This window comes from Aythya marila, assembly GCF_965140915.1.
Source record: "Aythya marila genome assembly, contig: HAP1_HAP1_SCAFFOLD_222, whole genome shotgun sequence".
NCBI lineage: Eukaryota > Metazoa > Chordata > Aves > Anseriformes > Anatidae > Aythya > Aythya marila.
In genome coordinates, this window is record NW_028137561.1 from 34,338 (window position 1) to 47,904 (window position 13,567).

Here is a 13,567-nt window from a genome sequence, read left to right on the forward strand (position 1 = left end):
TTTGCTGCAGCTTTCAATATTAAAAGACAGTATGACCAAGCAAGTAATTGGAACTCTTCCAACTGGAATTAGCTCAAACTTTTATTTACGTATAAAGAAAAAACTAGGAGTAGAACATCTGCTCCATATTTTCCTCTCTCACCTTGCCATAGGCAGCTCTGGCTGTGACGTCCCAGATTGCATACTGCGTTTCAGCTTTAACAAATGAAAACCTTTACCCTATCCCTAAACCTTAACCCTTATCCTAACACTTACCCTTACCGTAAACCTGACCCTTTCTGCTACACTTACCCTTAGCCTAAATCTAAACCTTACACTTACCTTTAGCCTAACCGTCACCCTTACCTGACGGAGACCGTATCCTTCCGCTGCCGCCGGCCGCCTGGCGGGAGGCCTCGGGGGGCGCCGCGCCGATGTTGCTGTGCTCCTTAACTGGCGGCCGCAGTACGGGATCCCCTTCTACCTGCAGTACCTGGCGCACTGGCCCGAGTACTTCATCGTGGCGGAGGCGCCCGGCGGGGAGCTGATGGGTTACAGTGAGTGCCCCGGCCCCGGTCCCGGCCCCGCCGCTCCGGGGCCGCAGCGCTCGGCGGGGGCTCCTGCTGCTCCTGGGCCGCGGAGCGGGCGCGCTGCGAGCGGCGCTGAGCTCCGGGCTCGGGCTCGGGCTTCCCTTCGACCGCCGAGAGCTGTCCTGGGCCGGGGAGCCGAGCCTTGCCTTGCCTTGCCTTACCTTGCCGCGGTGGCGTTCGCCAGCAGTACCCGCTACTAGGGCTTTCTGCCGGTTCGCCCTCCTCGTTATCGCTGCCCCGGCATCCCGGGAGGCCTTTGCAGAGAGTGGGGAAATACCCGTTCTATGTGTTGAAGCCTAAAGCATTGGTGCTGTGAGTGACGGGTGTTTCTGAAGTACTGCGTGCGACAGGAGGTTTGAAGGGTTGTTCGCAATCTAACGCTTGTGTGGTGCTGTGTAGAAACAAGCTCCAAAGACACCCCTGCTCCCCACCCGACTCTTCCCCCTCCCCCCAAAATAACAAACAAACATAAAAACCCACCTCTTTTGGCTACATGTAACGTGTTTGCAGGGTCTAAGCTGTCTTTTGCCACATTAGCAAAGCTGCCCAAGTTCTACCCCCTCAAAGCGACCAGAAATTTCCTTTGGTTGCTAGGGTGATTAACTAGTTTTTTGGCTTGCAGCCCTCTGTTCTTCCATTATTCCAGTCAGACCCCGAATTCTGCTCGTTTAAAGACTCGTGAGAATTGCTTAAGGCTTTTATTTAGAAGGCACTCCTCAAAAAACAAACTTTGAAAAATGATTTAACTTTTTTAATGCTAGTCAAGAGACTACTGTAAAACGAGCAAAATGATGTCTGATGCAATGAAGCAGAACTGTATGAGAACCATCTGCATTGTCTGCGGTAGGTGAAGTTGGGTGTCAGAATAGGTTCTGTTAGCGTGCAGCTGGTGAAATCAGGAACTAGCATCTGGGGGTCTTTCCAATAGAGCTTGGAATCCAGACGGAAATGTGACCTTCAGGGGCCTTGTCTGCCTTTCTCTGAAGCTCTGATATTTGACCCGTAACCGTACAGAGTTGCTAAGTCATAGAGTGATAATACAGACATGCTTTGTTCAGCTTTTTGCCACAGTTGTTGCAGCAGCATGTGTTCATATACTCCTCTGTAACGATGTACACCTGGGGTGCAGTGTCCCAGAGGTGCTGCTGTGCTGATACTCTGTATGTCCGCAGTAATGGGTAAAGCAGAAGGCTCTGTGTCCAGGGAAGAATGGCACGGACATGTTACTGCTCTCTCTGTTGCACCAGAATTTCGACGGCTGGGTTTGGCTGCCAAGTTGATGGAACTATTGGAAGAAATCTCAGAAAAGTGAGTATTACCCTTCTCTTTAAGCTGATCTTGTAAAGTATTCTTTCTGTAGACTTTTGTCCCTGGTTTAGGTATTTGTTTTACATGAAACGTACCCAGACTCCCGGACTTCTCTATTAAATAGTGCCCCCAAATGACTGAAATTCCCTGTAGTTAGAGAACAAGAGCTAAAAACTTCGCTCGGCATTTTAAAATGTCTTGATTTCTATGAAAGCTCACTTGCCATGATGAATGGGAAGTAGTCTAAATTGCAGCAAAGACACAGTATAAATTATCCTTTTCTTGATATTTTGTGAAGTTCTTTTCCTACCAACAGTGTTTTCCACAGTGCTCCCAACATACTTATTTAGCGGCTGTGGGCTTTGTGCGGGTTCCCTTGGACGCAATACTACGCAAATGTAGTGCTGCAGACAGTAACTTAGCTTATTTTCCATCTCATGCTAGCTTACTCGTAACTGCAGAAAATGAACACATTAGGGAAATGTCCCTAGCTTGTGCCAGTAGGGCAACCCTATTGTGGTTGGTTGAATCCCCAAATTGCTTGATTCTTTGAAGAACTTGCATACTGAGGGCTGTCTCCTCAGTTGCTGTTAGGCAACTGAATTGTGAGACTGATTTTTCTTCCCCTGTTCATTTTGAAGGGGGCAGTCCCTAAGCTAGTGCAATGTAAATGCATCTAAAGTACGGATTATAATTAAAATAATCATATATATATATACGAAAATGAGGCTTCTGTGGGTATTTGGCTGGCCCTGTTCTTTTTGTTAATAATTCTGAGTGCACTGGATGGTGTAGAAGATTGTTCATGTGACCAAAAAAAATAACTTATGCCAATACTGGGCTTATCCCGTGGTAAAAGGAGTGCATCTGTTACTACAGCGTGAAACATACCTGATTAGTGTATTGCCTCATCAGACCTGTTCTTGGTTACATGTTGTGGGTTTTTAATTGGAAATATATTCACCTGCTCGTTCTTACTGTGTTTTGTTTATTTTTTAAAAGAAAGTGCGGATTTTTCGTTGATCTCTTTGTGAGAGTATCAAATCAGGTTGCGGTAAACATGTATAAGCAACTGGGCTACAGTGTGTACCGGACAGTGTTAGAGTACTATTCTGCTAGCAGTGGAGAGCCTGATGAGGATGCTTATGGTAAGTACTTGTTCTACCCCACGTTGAATGGAAAGGTCCTCTTGTGTGTCCCAGGGTTGTCCCTGTGTTTTGTTTATAGGGAAAAAGTTAAGGTGGTGGTTGTTTAATGGGATTTTACTTCTTCCTTTAGATAGCTTTTCCTGCTGAGGATTAATATCTGTTAAAAAACTCAACCTTGTGGTTTGCACGTTGCATTGTATCCATGGTAAAATAAAATACCAGATGAGTAAGCTATCAAGTACAAAGACATGTTATTCTGTGAGTAAGGATAAATAACGTTTGGTTACTTATCTAATGGAAAGAATGCTCCTGGCAGGTGCCTGGACTTCTTCCTGATGCCACTGGGAAGAGGAATGGCTGTGCTTTCCTTCTTCTTCCTTTCTCTTCCCTCCTTTTCTGTGACGGTCCACCCCCCCCCCCCCCCCCACACACACACACACGCATTTGTTTTGTTGTCCCTTGATTATACGGACTTGAGGAATTGTTTTTCTCAGCCAATTAAAATCTTACAGAGGCTAATGGTCCACAGTGAGAGAGAATTGGGTGGCCTTTTCAATTTAAAGGATAAAGGACATGGAAATTTCAAGTACTGTTTAAAACAACAGGAGTACTAGGTGCTTGTTATTGCAAGGTATTTTTTCCTGTAAGTGTCCTCCACGAAAGCTTCTTTGGGCTTGCTGTGTATCTTTTCTGTTCATCCATTCATCGTTTCAGATTCAAGTAACATACGAAATACAAAGGCTGTGGACAGACAACTACAGTTGTTGCAGATCACTTAAGTCATGTTTGCCCTTTTAGCCTGCCATTTTCTTGACATTCATAGCTCGGGATGCTGAGGCATGGTGCTGCAAGGAGGTTGGTGGTCGGTGGCGCCCTGGGGCAGCCTGAATTGGGAGGGGGCGAGGCGGCGGGTGGTCGGTGGCTTCTGTGGAAAAGGCGCTTGTATGGGGGGCTGCGCATTCAGAGGAACCTTGACAGGCTGCAGATAGGGGCAGGCAGGAACCTTTTGAAGTTCAGGAGAGGGAAATGCCAAGCCCTACCCCTAGGGAGAAACACCTCTGTTTACCAGCACTGGATAGCTCGATACTGAATAAGCATTTCTTCATGGAAGGGGTGGTTTGCTATTAGAACAGGCTGCCCGGGGAAGTGGTAAGAGACCCGATCCTTAAAGGTATTTAAGAGACATGTGGACATAGCCCGGGAGTCCGGCCTCCGGCAGGGCGGGAGCTGGCTCTTCCGAGCCCCTGTGCTCCGGTCTTGTGCGACGCGTTTGCAAGCAGCACCGGGTTCCGGGTCCGACATCGGACGGTTCGGGGACGGCGATTCCGGGGCCGTCGGATAGCGGGGGCCGGCTATGTCGTGTCCCGGGGATCCGAATTCAGGGGGCGTGGGGGCCGGCCGTGCAGTGAAGCGGGGGGCTGGCGTCCGCCGGCTTCCCAGAGAGCGGGCTTTCGGTCCCGTGCGGTTCGGTGGCCGGCCGGCCCGAATCCCTGGGCACCGGTCTAGTGCTAGACTCAGCGGGGTCCGGGGCCGAACTCGGCTTCTCGGGGCCGGCGGTCCCGGTGTCCAGGTGTCCCGCCTCGGGCGGCGCGGGGCCGGCTGTCCCTAGCAGCTGGGCTCCCAAGAGCTTCTGGGCTCCCAAGCGTCGCCCAAGACCGGATCCCAGAGAATCGGGACGGCCGGCCACACCGCTGCGACTAGCACAAGCGTCTCCCGACAACGGAGCCCAGGGGCTTGCGAGGGTCAGATCCCGCGCCCCGGGATAGAGAAACGGGGAGCGCGGGTCGGCCAGCCGCAGCTTCGCACGGGACCGAACCCCCTGTCTCCGGGACAGCCAGACCCCGAGCCGGCAGACAGCAGCCTCCCGCTTCACGGCACAGTCGACCCCCAACCCGCCCGAGTTCTGATCCCCGGGACACGGGACAGCCGGCCGCGCCGCCCGAGGCCGGACACCTGGAGCCCGGGACGGCCGTCTCTGAAAAAGCCAAAGTCGGACCCGGACCCCGGTGCGGCTAGCACACGCGTCGCCCAGGACCGCAGCCCAGGACCTCGGGACGGTCGCATCCCGCGCCTCCGGCAGGAGCTACCCGGGAGGGCAGGACGGCCTGCCGCAGCTCCGCAAGAGACCGAACCTGCTGGATTCCGGGACGGCCAGAGCCCGAGCCGGTGGGCAGCAGCCTCCCGCTTCACGGCTCGGCAGGCACCCACGTCGCCCGACTTCGGACCCACGGGACAGCCGGCACCCGCGCCGCCGGAGGCCGCACACACGGGCCTCGGGATCGCCGTCCCCGAACCGCCCGAAGTCACACACGCTCTCCGGTGCGTCCAGCACACGCATCGCAAAGACCGGAGCCCAGATTATAGGATCAGCCAGCCCCGCGCCGCCCGAGGTCGGACCCGGAACCCGGTGCGGTTGGCACATGCGTCGCCAAAGACCGGAGCCCCAGGAAGCGTGATGGCTGGACCCCACGCAGCCCGAGTTCGGACCCACGGGACACGGGACAGCCGGCACCCGTGCGTGTCTCTTGGGGACTTGGAAGGAGTCCTGATGCTGTGCCAGCACTATGCAGCAATAGACACAACACTGGAGTGACTTCAGTGTTGTTCCAGCTACGAGTGCAGAGTACAGCACTGTGCGGGCTGCTGCAGGGAAAAGGTGACTCCAGCTCAGACAGACCCAACACAACTTCCACCCCTTATTCCATAACATTTCTGTCACAATCAGGTACAGTTTAGTATATAGATGGTCTCATCACCATTGTTTTCTGTCCATTGAAGCATTTTTATGTCTCTACTTCTCTTTATTCTATAGGTCTTTTCCCAAAATGCTCATAAAAACTGTTGATGGTTTCGCCTTCATCTGTCAAAGTGGTCACTCAGGGCACTCGAAGTTGGTTTTCTTGACACCAGCACCAGCTTAGCTCACATCAGTGTTGCACTTGCCCGGTTCCTTGCAAAGTATACCTGTCATTGGTTCTGCAGTGTCCTCCTACAACACATAACTTGGATGACAGATTAATTTTCTCCCAGTGTTAAATCTCCTTGAGGCACACACTTGATAGCCCCATCTTTCTGCATTACCCACCAGGTATACCCTGGTCCTTGGGCAAAGACAATCCCACGAGTGGGTTTGCCTTTTCCCATGGCAGGGGCAAGCCACACTGCCTTCCCCATCCACTTCCCCACCTGCACTACAGGGACTTTAGCTTCTCCCACAGTGTGTAGGGGTTTGGTTTCAGCAGGACCAGGACGGCTTTCAGACCCCCTGTTGTTAACTAGCCAAGTGGCCTCTGGTAGATTTATATCCCAATGTTTCCATGTCCCAGCACCCAATGCTCGCAGCATAGTTTTTAACAGTCCATTGTACCTCTCAACCTTCCCAGAGGCTTGTGGGTGATAAGGGATGTGATACACCCACTCAATGCCATGTCTCTTGGCCCAGGAAGTGATCAAATTGTTTCGGAAGTGACTCCCATTGTCGGACTCTATTCTCTCCGGTGTACCATGTCGCCACAGCACTTGTCTTTCCAGGCCCAAGATAGTGTTTCGGGCCGTGGCATGGTTTACAGGGTATGTTTCCAGCCACCCAGTAGTTGCTTCTACCATGGTGAGTATGTACCGTTTGCCTTGGCGGGTTTGTGGAAGTGGTCCGATGTAGTCAATCTGCCAGGCCTCACCATATCGAAATCCAAGCCATCTCCCCCTATTCCAGGGAGACTTTACCCTCATGGCTCGTTTGATTGCAGCACAGGTCTCACACTGATGGGTAACCTGTGTGATGGCCTCAATGGTCAGGTCCACCCCTCGATCACGAGCCCATCTATATGTGGCATCCCTCCCCAGATGTCCTGATGTTTCATGAGCCCATCGAGCTACAAACAGTTCACCCTTACGTCCCCAGTCCAGGTCCACCTGAGCTATTTCAATTTTTGAAGCTCGATCTACTTCTTCGTTGTTCTGATGTTCTTCGGTAGCACGATTCTTAGGCATATGGGCATCTACATGACGTACCTTTACAGCCAGGTTTTCTACCCGGGCAGCAACATCTTGCCACAGGGTAGCAGCCCAGATAGGTTTACCTCTGCGCTGCCAGTTGTTCTGTTTCCATTGTCGCAGCCACCCCCATAGCGCATTTGCCACCATCCATGAGTCAGTGTAGAGATACAGTACCGGCCACTTTTCTCTTTCAGCAATTTCTAGGGCCAGTTGTATAGCTTTCACTTCTGCATACTGACTTGACTCACCTTCCCCTTCCATGGCCTCCACAACTTCTCGTGTGGGACTCCACACAGCAGCTTTCCACTTCCGATGGCTCCCTACCACACGGCAGGATCCATCAGTGAACAACGCATACTGCTTTCTGTCTTCTGGCAACTCATTGTATGGTGGTGCCTCCCCTCATATGCTGTTAATATTTCCTTTTCAGTTGGGGTGTAATTGGCTTCTGATCCTCGATAGCCCCGGCTCCAGAACCCCAAAGGTCGGCCTCGAGTTTCTCCTGGGGTCTTCTGCCAGAGGCTCCAGGTGAGCCCATGCTCCCCAGCTGCAGTGTACAGTATGTTTTGCACAGCTGGTCCAGTACGGACAGGCCCAAGGGCTATTGCACGAGCTATTTCTTGTTTGATTTGTTCAAAGGCCTGTTGTTGCTCGGGGCCCCACTCGAAAGAGTTCCTCTTTCGAGTCACTCGATATAGAGGACTCACAAGCTGACTATAGCCTGGCACATGCATTCTCCAAAATCCCACAAGACCTAGGAAAGCTTGTGTTTCTTTTTTGCTAGTTGGCGGAGACATAACTGTTATTTTGTTGATCACATCCGTCGGAATGTGGCGACGTCCATCCTGCCATTTTACCCCCAAGAACTGGATTTCCTGTGCAGGTCCCTTGACTTTATTCCGTTTAATGGCAAATCCAGCTTTCAGGAGAATTTTAATTATTTTCTTCCCTTTCCCAAAAACTTCTTCTGCTGTGTTACCCCATACGATGATATCATCGATATACTGCAGGTGTTCAGGAGCGTTCCCCTGTTCCAGTGTCGTCTGGATCAGTCCATGGCAGATGGTAGGGCTATGTTTCCACCCCTGGGGCAGTCGATTCCAAGTATACTGAATGCCCCTCCAAGTGAAGGCAAACTGCGGCCTGCATGCTGCTGCTAGAGGGATAGAGAAAAATGCATTAGCAATATCGATTGTAGCATACCACTTGGCTGCCTTTGACTTTAGTTCGTACTGGAGTTCTAGCATGTCTGGCACTGCTGCACTTAGTGGTGATGTGACTTCATTCAGGCCCCGATAGTCCACTGTTAGCCTCCACTCGCCATTGGACTTCCGCACTGGCCATATAGGACTGTTAAAAGGTGAATGAGTCTTGCTGATCACTCCTTGGCTCTCCAGATGGTGAACTAACTCATGGAGAGGAATCAGGGAGTCTCGGTTGGTGCACTATTGCCGCCGGTGCACAATTGTAGTCGCAATTGGCACTTGCTGTTCTTCAATCCTCAGCAATCCTACAGCAGAAGGGTCTTGTGAGAGACCAGGCAGGGTAGACAGCTGCTTAATCTTCTCTGTGCTCAAGGCAGCTATGCCAAAAGCCCACCAGTATCCTTTTGGATCCTTGAGGTACCCTTTCCTGAGGTAGTTTATGCCGAGGATGCACGGAGCCTCTGGGCCAATCACGATGGGGTGCTTTTGCCACTCATTCCCAGTTAGGCTCACTTCAGCTTCCAATAAGGTTAGCTCTTGGGATCCCCCCGTCACTCCGGAGATAGAGATGGGTTCTGCCCCTTGGTGGCCTGACGGCATTAGGGTACACTGTGCGCCTGTGTCCACTAAAGCTTTATATTTTTGCGGTTCCGGTGTGCCAGGCCATCGAATCCACACAGTCCAGTAAATCCGGTTGTTCCTCTCCTCTACCTGGCCAGAGGCAGGGCCCCACTAGTCCTGGTCGGAGTATCTATCAATTATTTCTTCCAAACGTGAAAGAGAAGTCTCTTCATCAGGGTCAGGAGTATTACTATTCCTTGTACTCCCTCTGGGGGACTGTTCAGCAGAAAGTGTTGGAGGCAGCAATCCTCCTAGGGGCCCTCTTTGTTGCTGCTGTATCTTTCCGTAGCTCACGTACCCGAGCAGCTAGGGCCGAGTTCGGTTCACCGTCCCACTTCCTCATATCTTCCCCGTGGTCACGTAAATAAAACCACAAGGTACCTCGCGGTGTGCGTCCCGGATTCTCCCTTGTTTGAGCCGGGGACTGCTGGTGCTTGAAGGCCGATTTTTCCGTCTAGGTGAGGACGAAGCTATGTGTTCATCTAACCGTTGGGACAGTCTCTCCACAGCTGAAATGCAGCCCCGTACTGGGGCAGAGAGATTTTCTTCATATTTATGAAGTGGATTGGACACGTTGTCCACAGTTGGCCCCATCCCCTCGTCCCAACCCATGACTGCCAGTGTGCTGGCATGTGTTGGGGGTGCAGCCCGTACAAACTTCCGCCACATGGACGCTGTGCATTGGACTTCATCGGGGTCTTTAGGTGCCTGGGCGTTGTTTAAATCACTATAAAGCACCTCCAGCACAGCTAATTCCCGCAGCTGCTGGAGGCCCTTAGCCGTAGTGGGCCATTTGTTTACTTGGGAGACAATATCCTCTTTGTGGGGATACCTTTCTTTCACAGCTGTTAGGATTCACCTCCGGAGGCTGATAACTTGGGCCTCTCTTCCAATTACTCTGTCAATGAGCCTTTCTCTAGAAAGGGATCCCAGCTGCTTGGCTTCGTTGCCTTCTAGCTGTTGGGTGTTGGCCCCACTATCCCAGCGTCGAAGCAGCCAAGTGAGGATGTGCTCACCTGGACGGCGACTGAAGTCTTTTCGTATTTCTTGCAGCTCACTCAAGGATAGAGACCGAGTAGTTTCTGATTCATCTATGATTTCAGTCTCTTCTTCGTGATGTTGCCGTGATAACGCTGCTTTAGAGCCGCTTGCCTTTTCCTCTTCTCCCTCATCCGTAGGAGGAGCTTCTTCCCTTACTAAACGACCTGATCTCCGTTTCCACTGTTTCGTCTTTACTACAGGGGCGACTGATACCAAAGATGGTCGGTCCTCTGGGGTGGTCACACTGTGTGCTGTCTCATCATCAAATTCAAGAACCTCCCTATCTCCTTGAGGGTGCTGGGCAATGTTAATTGACATCTGACAGGCGTTAGCCAGACCCCAGCAGAGTGCAGCCAGCTGGTGGAGTTCTCTAGTATTGCCAGGATCAGGGCATACATCTTTCAAACATTCTACCAGTTTTCTTGGATTTTGTACTTGTTCAGGGGTGAAATTTAGAACCATTGGAGGAGAAAACCGTGATAGGTACCTGCCCAAATCCCCCCACACACCTTGCCACCCACAACTTTGTCTGGGGACAGGTCCTTGGATAATATTCTTAATCAATTGCTTTGCCTTGGGGAAGAAGACAAACACTAGACCTAGTAATAGGAGGATAATATCTCACCAGGGGTATCCAAGATACCGAAAGGCTGCTGTAATTAGCCCACAGGGAGAAAAGTAGAAGGCACCACACCCGATATTATTCACTGATTGACTGCTGGGGGCAAAAAAGAAGGCACTGTAATTCTTAATATTTTCAATAAGATAATCTCTAGGAGACCAGGAGGATAACAATGCCGGGCTTGAATACCAAACCAAACTGAAGGCCAGTATGTTACAGTACAACATGAAAAAAAAAAAAAGCACAGACTTCAACACTTTCTCCAATCGGATGTAAAGGAAAAAAGAAAACAGAGAGTGGGCTACATACAACGTATCCACACAGAAAAGTATTACCAGAAAACCGAGCACTAGGACAACCAATATGTTAGCTGTAAATACTTCAATCAATACTATTGTTATCTCAACCCTCGAGCCCCACGTTGGGCGCCAAAAAGAACTGTGGTGGTTTTACTCAGGTGGGCAGCCGAGCTCCACCACAACCGCTCTCTCACTCCCCCTCTCCTCAAAGAGGAAGGGGGAGAAAATACAATACAGAGAACTCGAGGTTTGAGATAAGAAAGGTTTAATTAAAGGGAAAGGGAATGGGGAGGAAAAAACAGAGACAAAAGAAGCAATCAGTCCGCGTGGAAGCACAGAAAGAGAAAAAATTATTCTCTACTTCCCATCAGCGAGCGATGTTTGGCCACGTCCTGGGAAGCAGGGCCTCAAACGCGTAGTGGTTGTTCAGGAGGAACAGCCCCCTCCCCCACGAGAGCCCCACCTTTTATTGCTGAGTGTGACATCAGGTGTTATGGAATATCCCTTTGGTTGGTTTAGGTCAGCTGCCCCGGCAATGTCCCCTCCCCATCACTTGCCCACCCCTAACCTGCTGGCTCTTGGGGGCTTGGAAGGAGTCCTGATGCTGTGCCAGCACTATGCAGCAATAGACACAACACTGGAGTGATATCAGTGCTGTTCCAGCTACGAGTGCAGAGTACAGCAGTATGCGGGCTGCTGCAGGGAAAAGGTGACTCCAGCTCAGACAGCCCCAACACACGGGGTCCAGGTCCGACCTCGGGCGGCGCGGGGCTGGCTGATCCTATAATCTGGGCTCCGGTCTTTGCGATGCGTGTGCTGGACGCACCGGAGAGCGTGTGTGACTTCGGGCGGTTCGGGGACGGCGATCCCGAGGCCCGTGTGTGCGGCCTCCGGCGGCGCGGGTGCCGGCTGTCCCGTGGGTCCGAAGTCGGGCGACGTGGGTGCCTGCCGAGCCGTGAAGCGGGAGGCTGCTGCCCACCGGCTCGGGCTCTGGCCGTCCCGGAATCCAGCAGGTTCGGTCTCTTGCGGAGCTGCGGCAGGCCGTCCTGCCCTCCCGGGTAGCTCCTGCCGGAGGCGCGGGATGCGACCGTCCCGAGGTCCTGGGCTGCGGTCCTGGGCGACGCGTGTGCTAGCCGCACCGGGGTCCGGGTCCGACTTTGGCTTTTTCAGAGACGGCCGTCCCGGGCTCCAGGTGTCCGGCCTCGGGCGGCGCGGCCGGCTGTCCCGTGTCCCGGGGATCAGAACTCGGGCGGGTTGGGGGCCGACTGTGCCGTGAAGCGGGAGGCTGCTGTCTGCCGGCTCGGGGTCTGGCTGTCCCGGAGACAGGGGGTTCGGTCCCGTGCGAAGCTGCGGCTGGCCGACCCGCGCTCCCCGTTTCTCTATCCCGGGGCGCGGGATCTGACCCTCGCAAGCCCCTGGGCTCCGTTGTCGGGAGACGCTTGTGCTAGTCGCAGCGGTGTGGCCGGCCGTCCCGATTCTCTGGGATCCGGTCTTGGGCGACGCTTGGGAGCCCAGAAGCTCTTGGGAGCCCAGCTGCTAGGGACAGCCGGCCCCGCGCCGCCCGAGGCGGGACACCTGGACACCGGGACCGCCGGCCCCGAGAAGCCGAGTTCGGCCCCGGACCCCGCTGAGTCTAGCACAAGACCGGTGCCCAGGGATTCGGGCCGGCCGGCCACAGAACCGCACGGGACCGAAAGCCCGCTCTCTGGGAAGCCGGCGGACGCCAGCCCCCCGCTTCACTGCACGGCCGGCCCCCACGCCCCCTGAATTCGGATCCCCGGGACACGACATAGCCGGCCCCCGCTATCCGACGGCCCCGGAATCGCCGTCCCCGAACCGTCCGATGTCGGACCCGGAACCCGGTGCTGCTTGCAAACGCGTCGCACAAGACCGGAGCACAGGGGCTCGGAAGAGCCAGCTCCCGCCCTGCCGGAGGCCGGACTCCCGGGCTATGTCCACATGTCTCTTAAATACCTTTAAGGATCGGGTCTCTTACCACTTCCCCGGGCAGCCTGTTCTAATAGCAAACCACCCCTTCCATGAAGAAATGCTTATTCAGTATCGAGCTATCCAGTGCTGGTAAACAGAGGTGTTTCTCCCTAGGGGTAGGGCTTGGCATTTCCCTCTCCTGAACTTCAAAAGGTTCCTGCCTGCCCCTATCTGCAGCCTGTCAAGGTTCCTCTGAATGCGCAGCCCCCCATACAAGCGCCTTTTCCACAGAAGCCACCGACCACCCGCCGCCTCGCCCCCTCCCAATTCAGGCTGCCCCAGGGCGCCACCGACCACCAACCTCCTTGCAGCACCATGCCTCAGCATCCCGAGCTATGAATGTCAAGAAAATGGCAGGCTAAAAGGGCAAACATGACTTAAGTGATCTGCAACAACTGTAGTTGTCTGTCCACAGCCTTTGTATTTCGTATGTTACTTGAATCTGAAACGATGAATGGATGAACAGAAAAGATACACAGCAAGCCCAAAGAAGCTTTCGTGGAGGACACTTACAGGAAAAAATACCTTGCAATAACAAGCACCTAGTACTCCTGTTGTTTTAAACAGTACTTGAAATTTCCATGTCCTTTATCCTTTAAATTGAAAAGGCCACCCAATTCTCTCTCACTGTGGACCATTAGCCTCTGTAAGATTTTAATTGGCTGAGAAAAACAATTCCTCAAGTCCGTATAATCAAGGGACAACAAAACAAATGCGTGTGTGTGTGTGTGTGGGGGGGGGGGGGGGGGTGGACCGTCACAGAAAAGGA

General features: G+C 52.9%; 1 protein-coding gene across 1 annotated transcript; it reads left to right on the plus strand.

Moving 5' to 3' along the window:
* Positions 1-354: 354 nt before the first annotated feature.
* On the plus strand, positions 355-3,414 carry LOC309890714 (N-alpha-acetyltransferase 20-like; the record flags this gene model as incomplete). The annotated part of the gene is made up of 3 exons (XM_082785138.1): positions 355-536; positions 1,742-1,877; positions 2,880-3,414. Coding segments are annotated over 3 exons (571 nt in total), but the record flags the coding sequence as incomplete, so codon positions are not given.
* Positions 3,415-13,567: the final 10,153 nt, after the last annotated feature.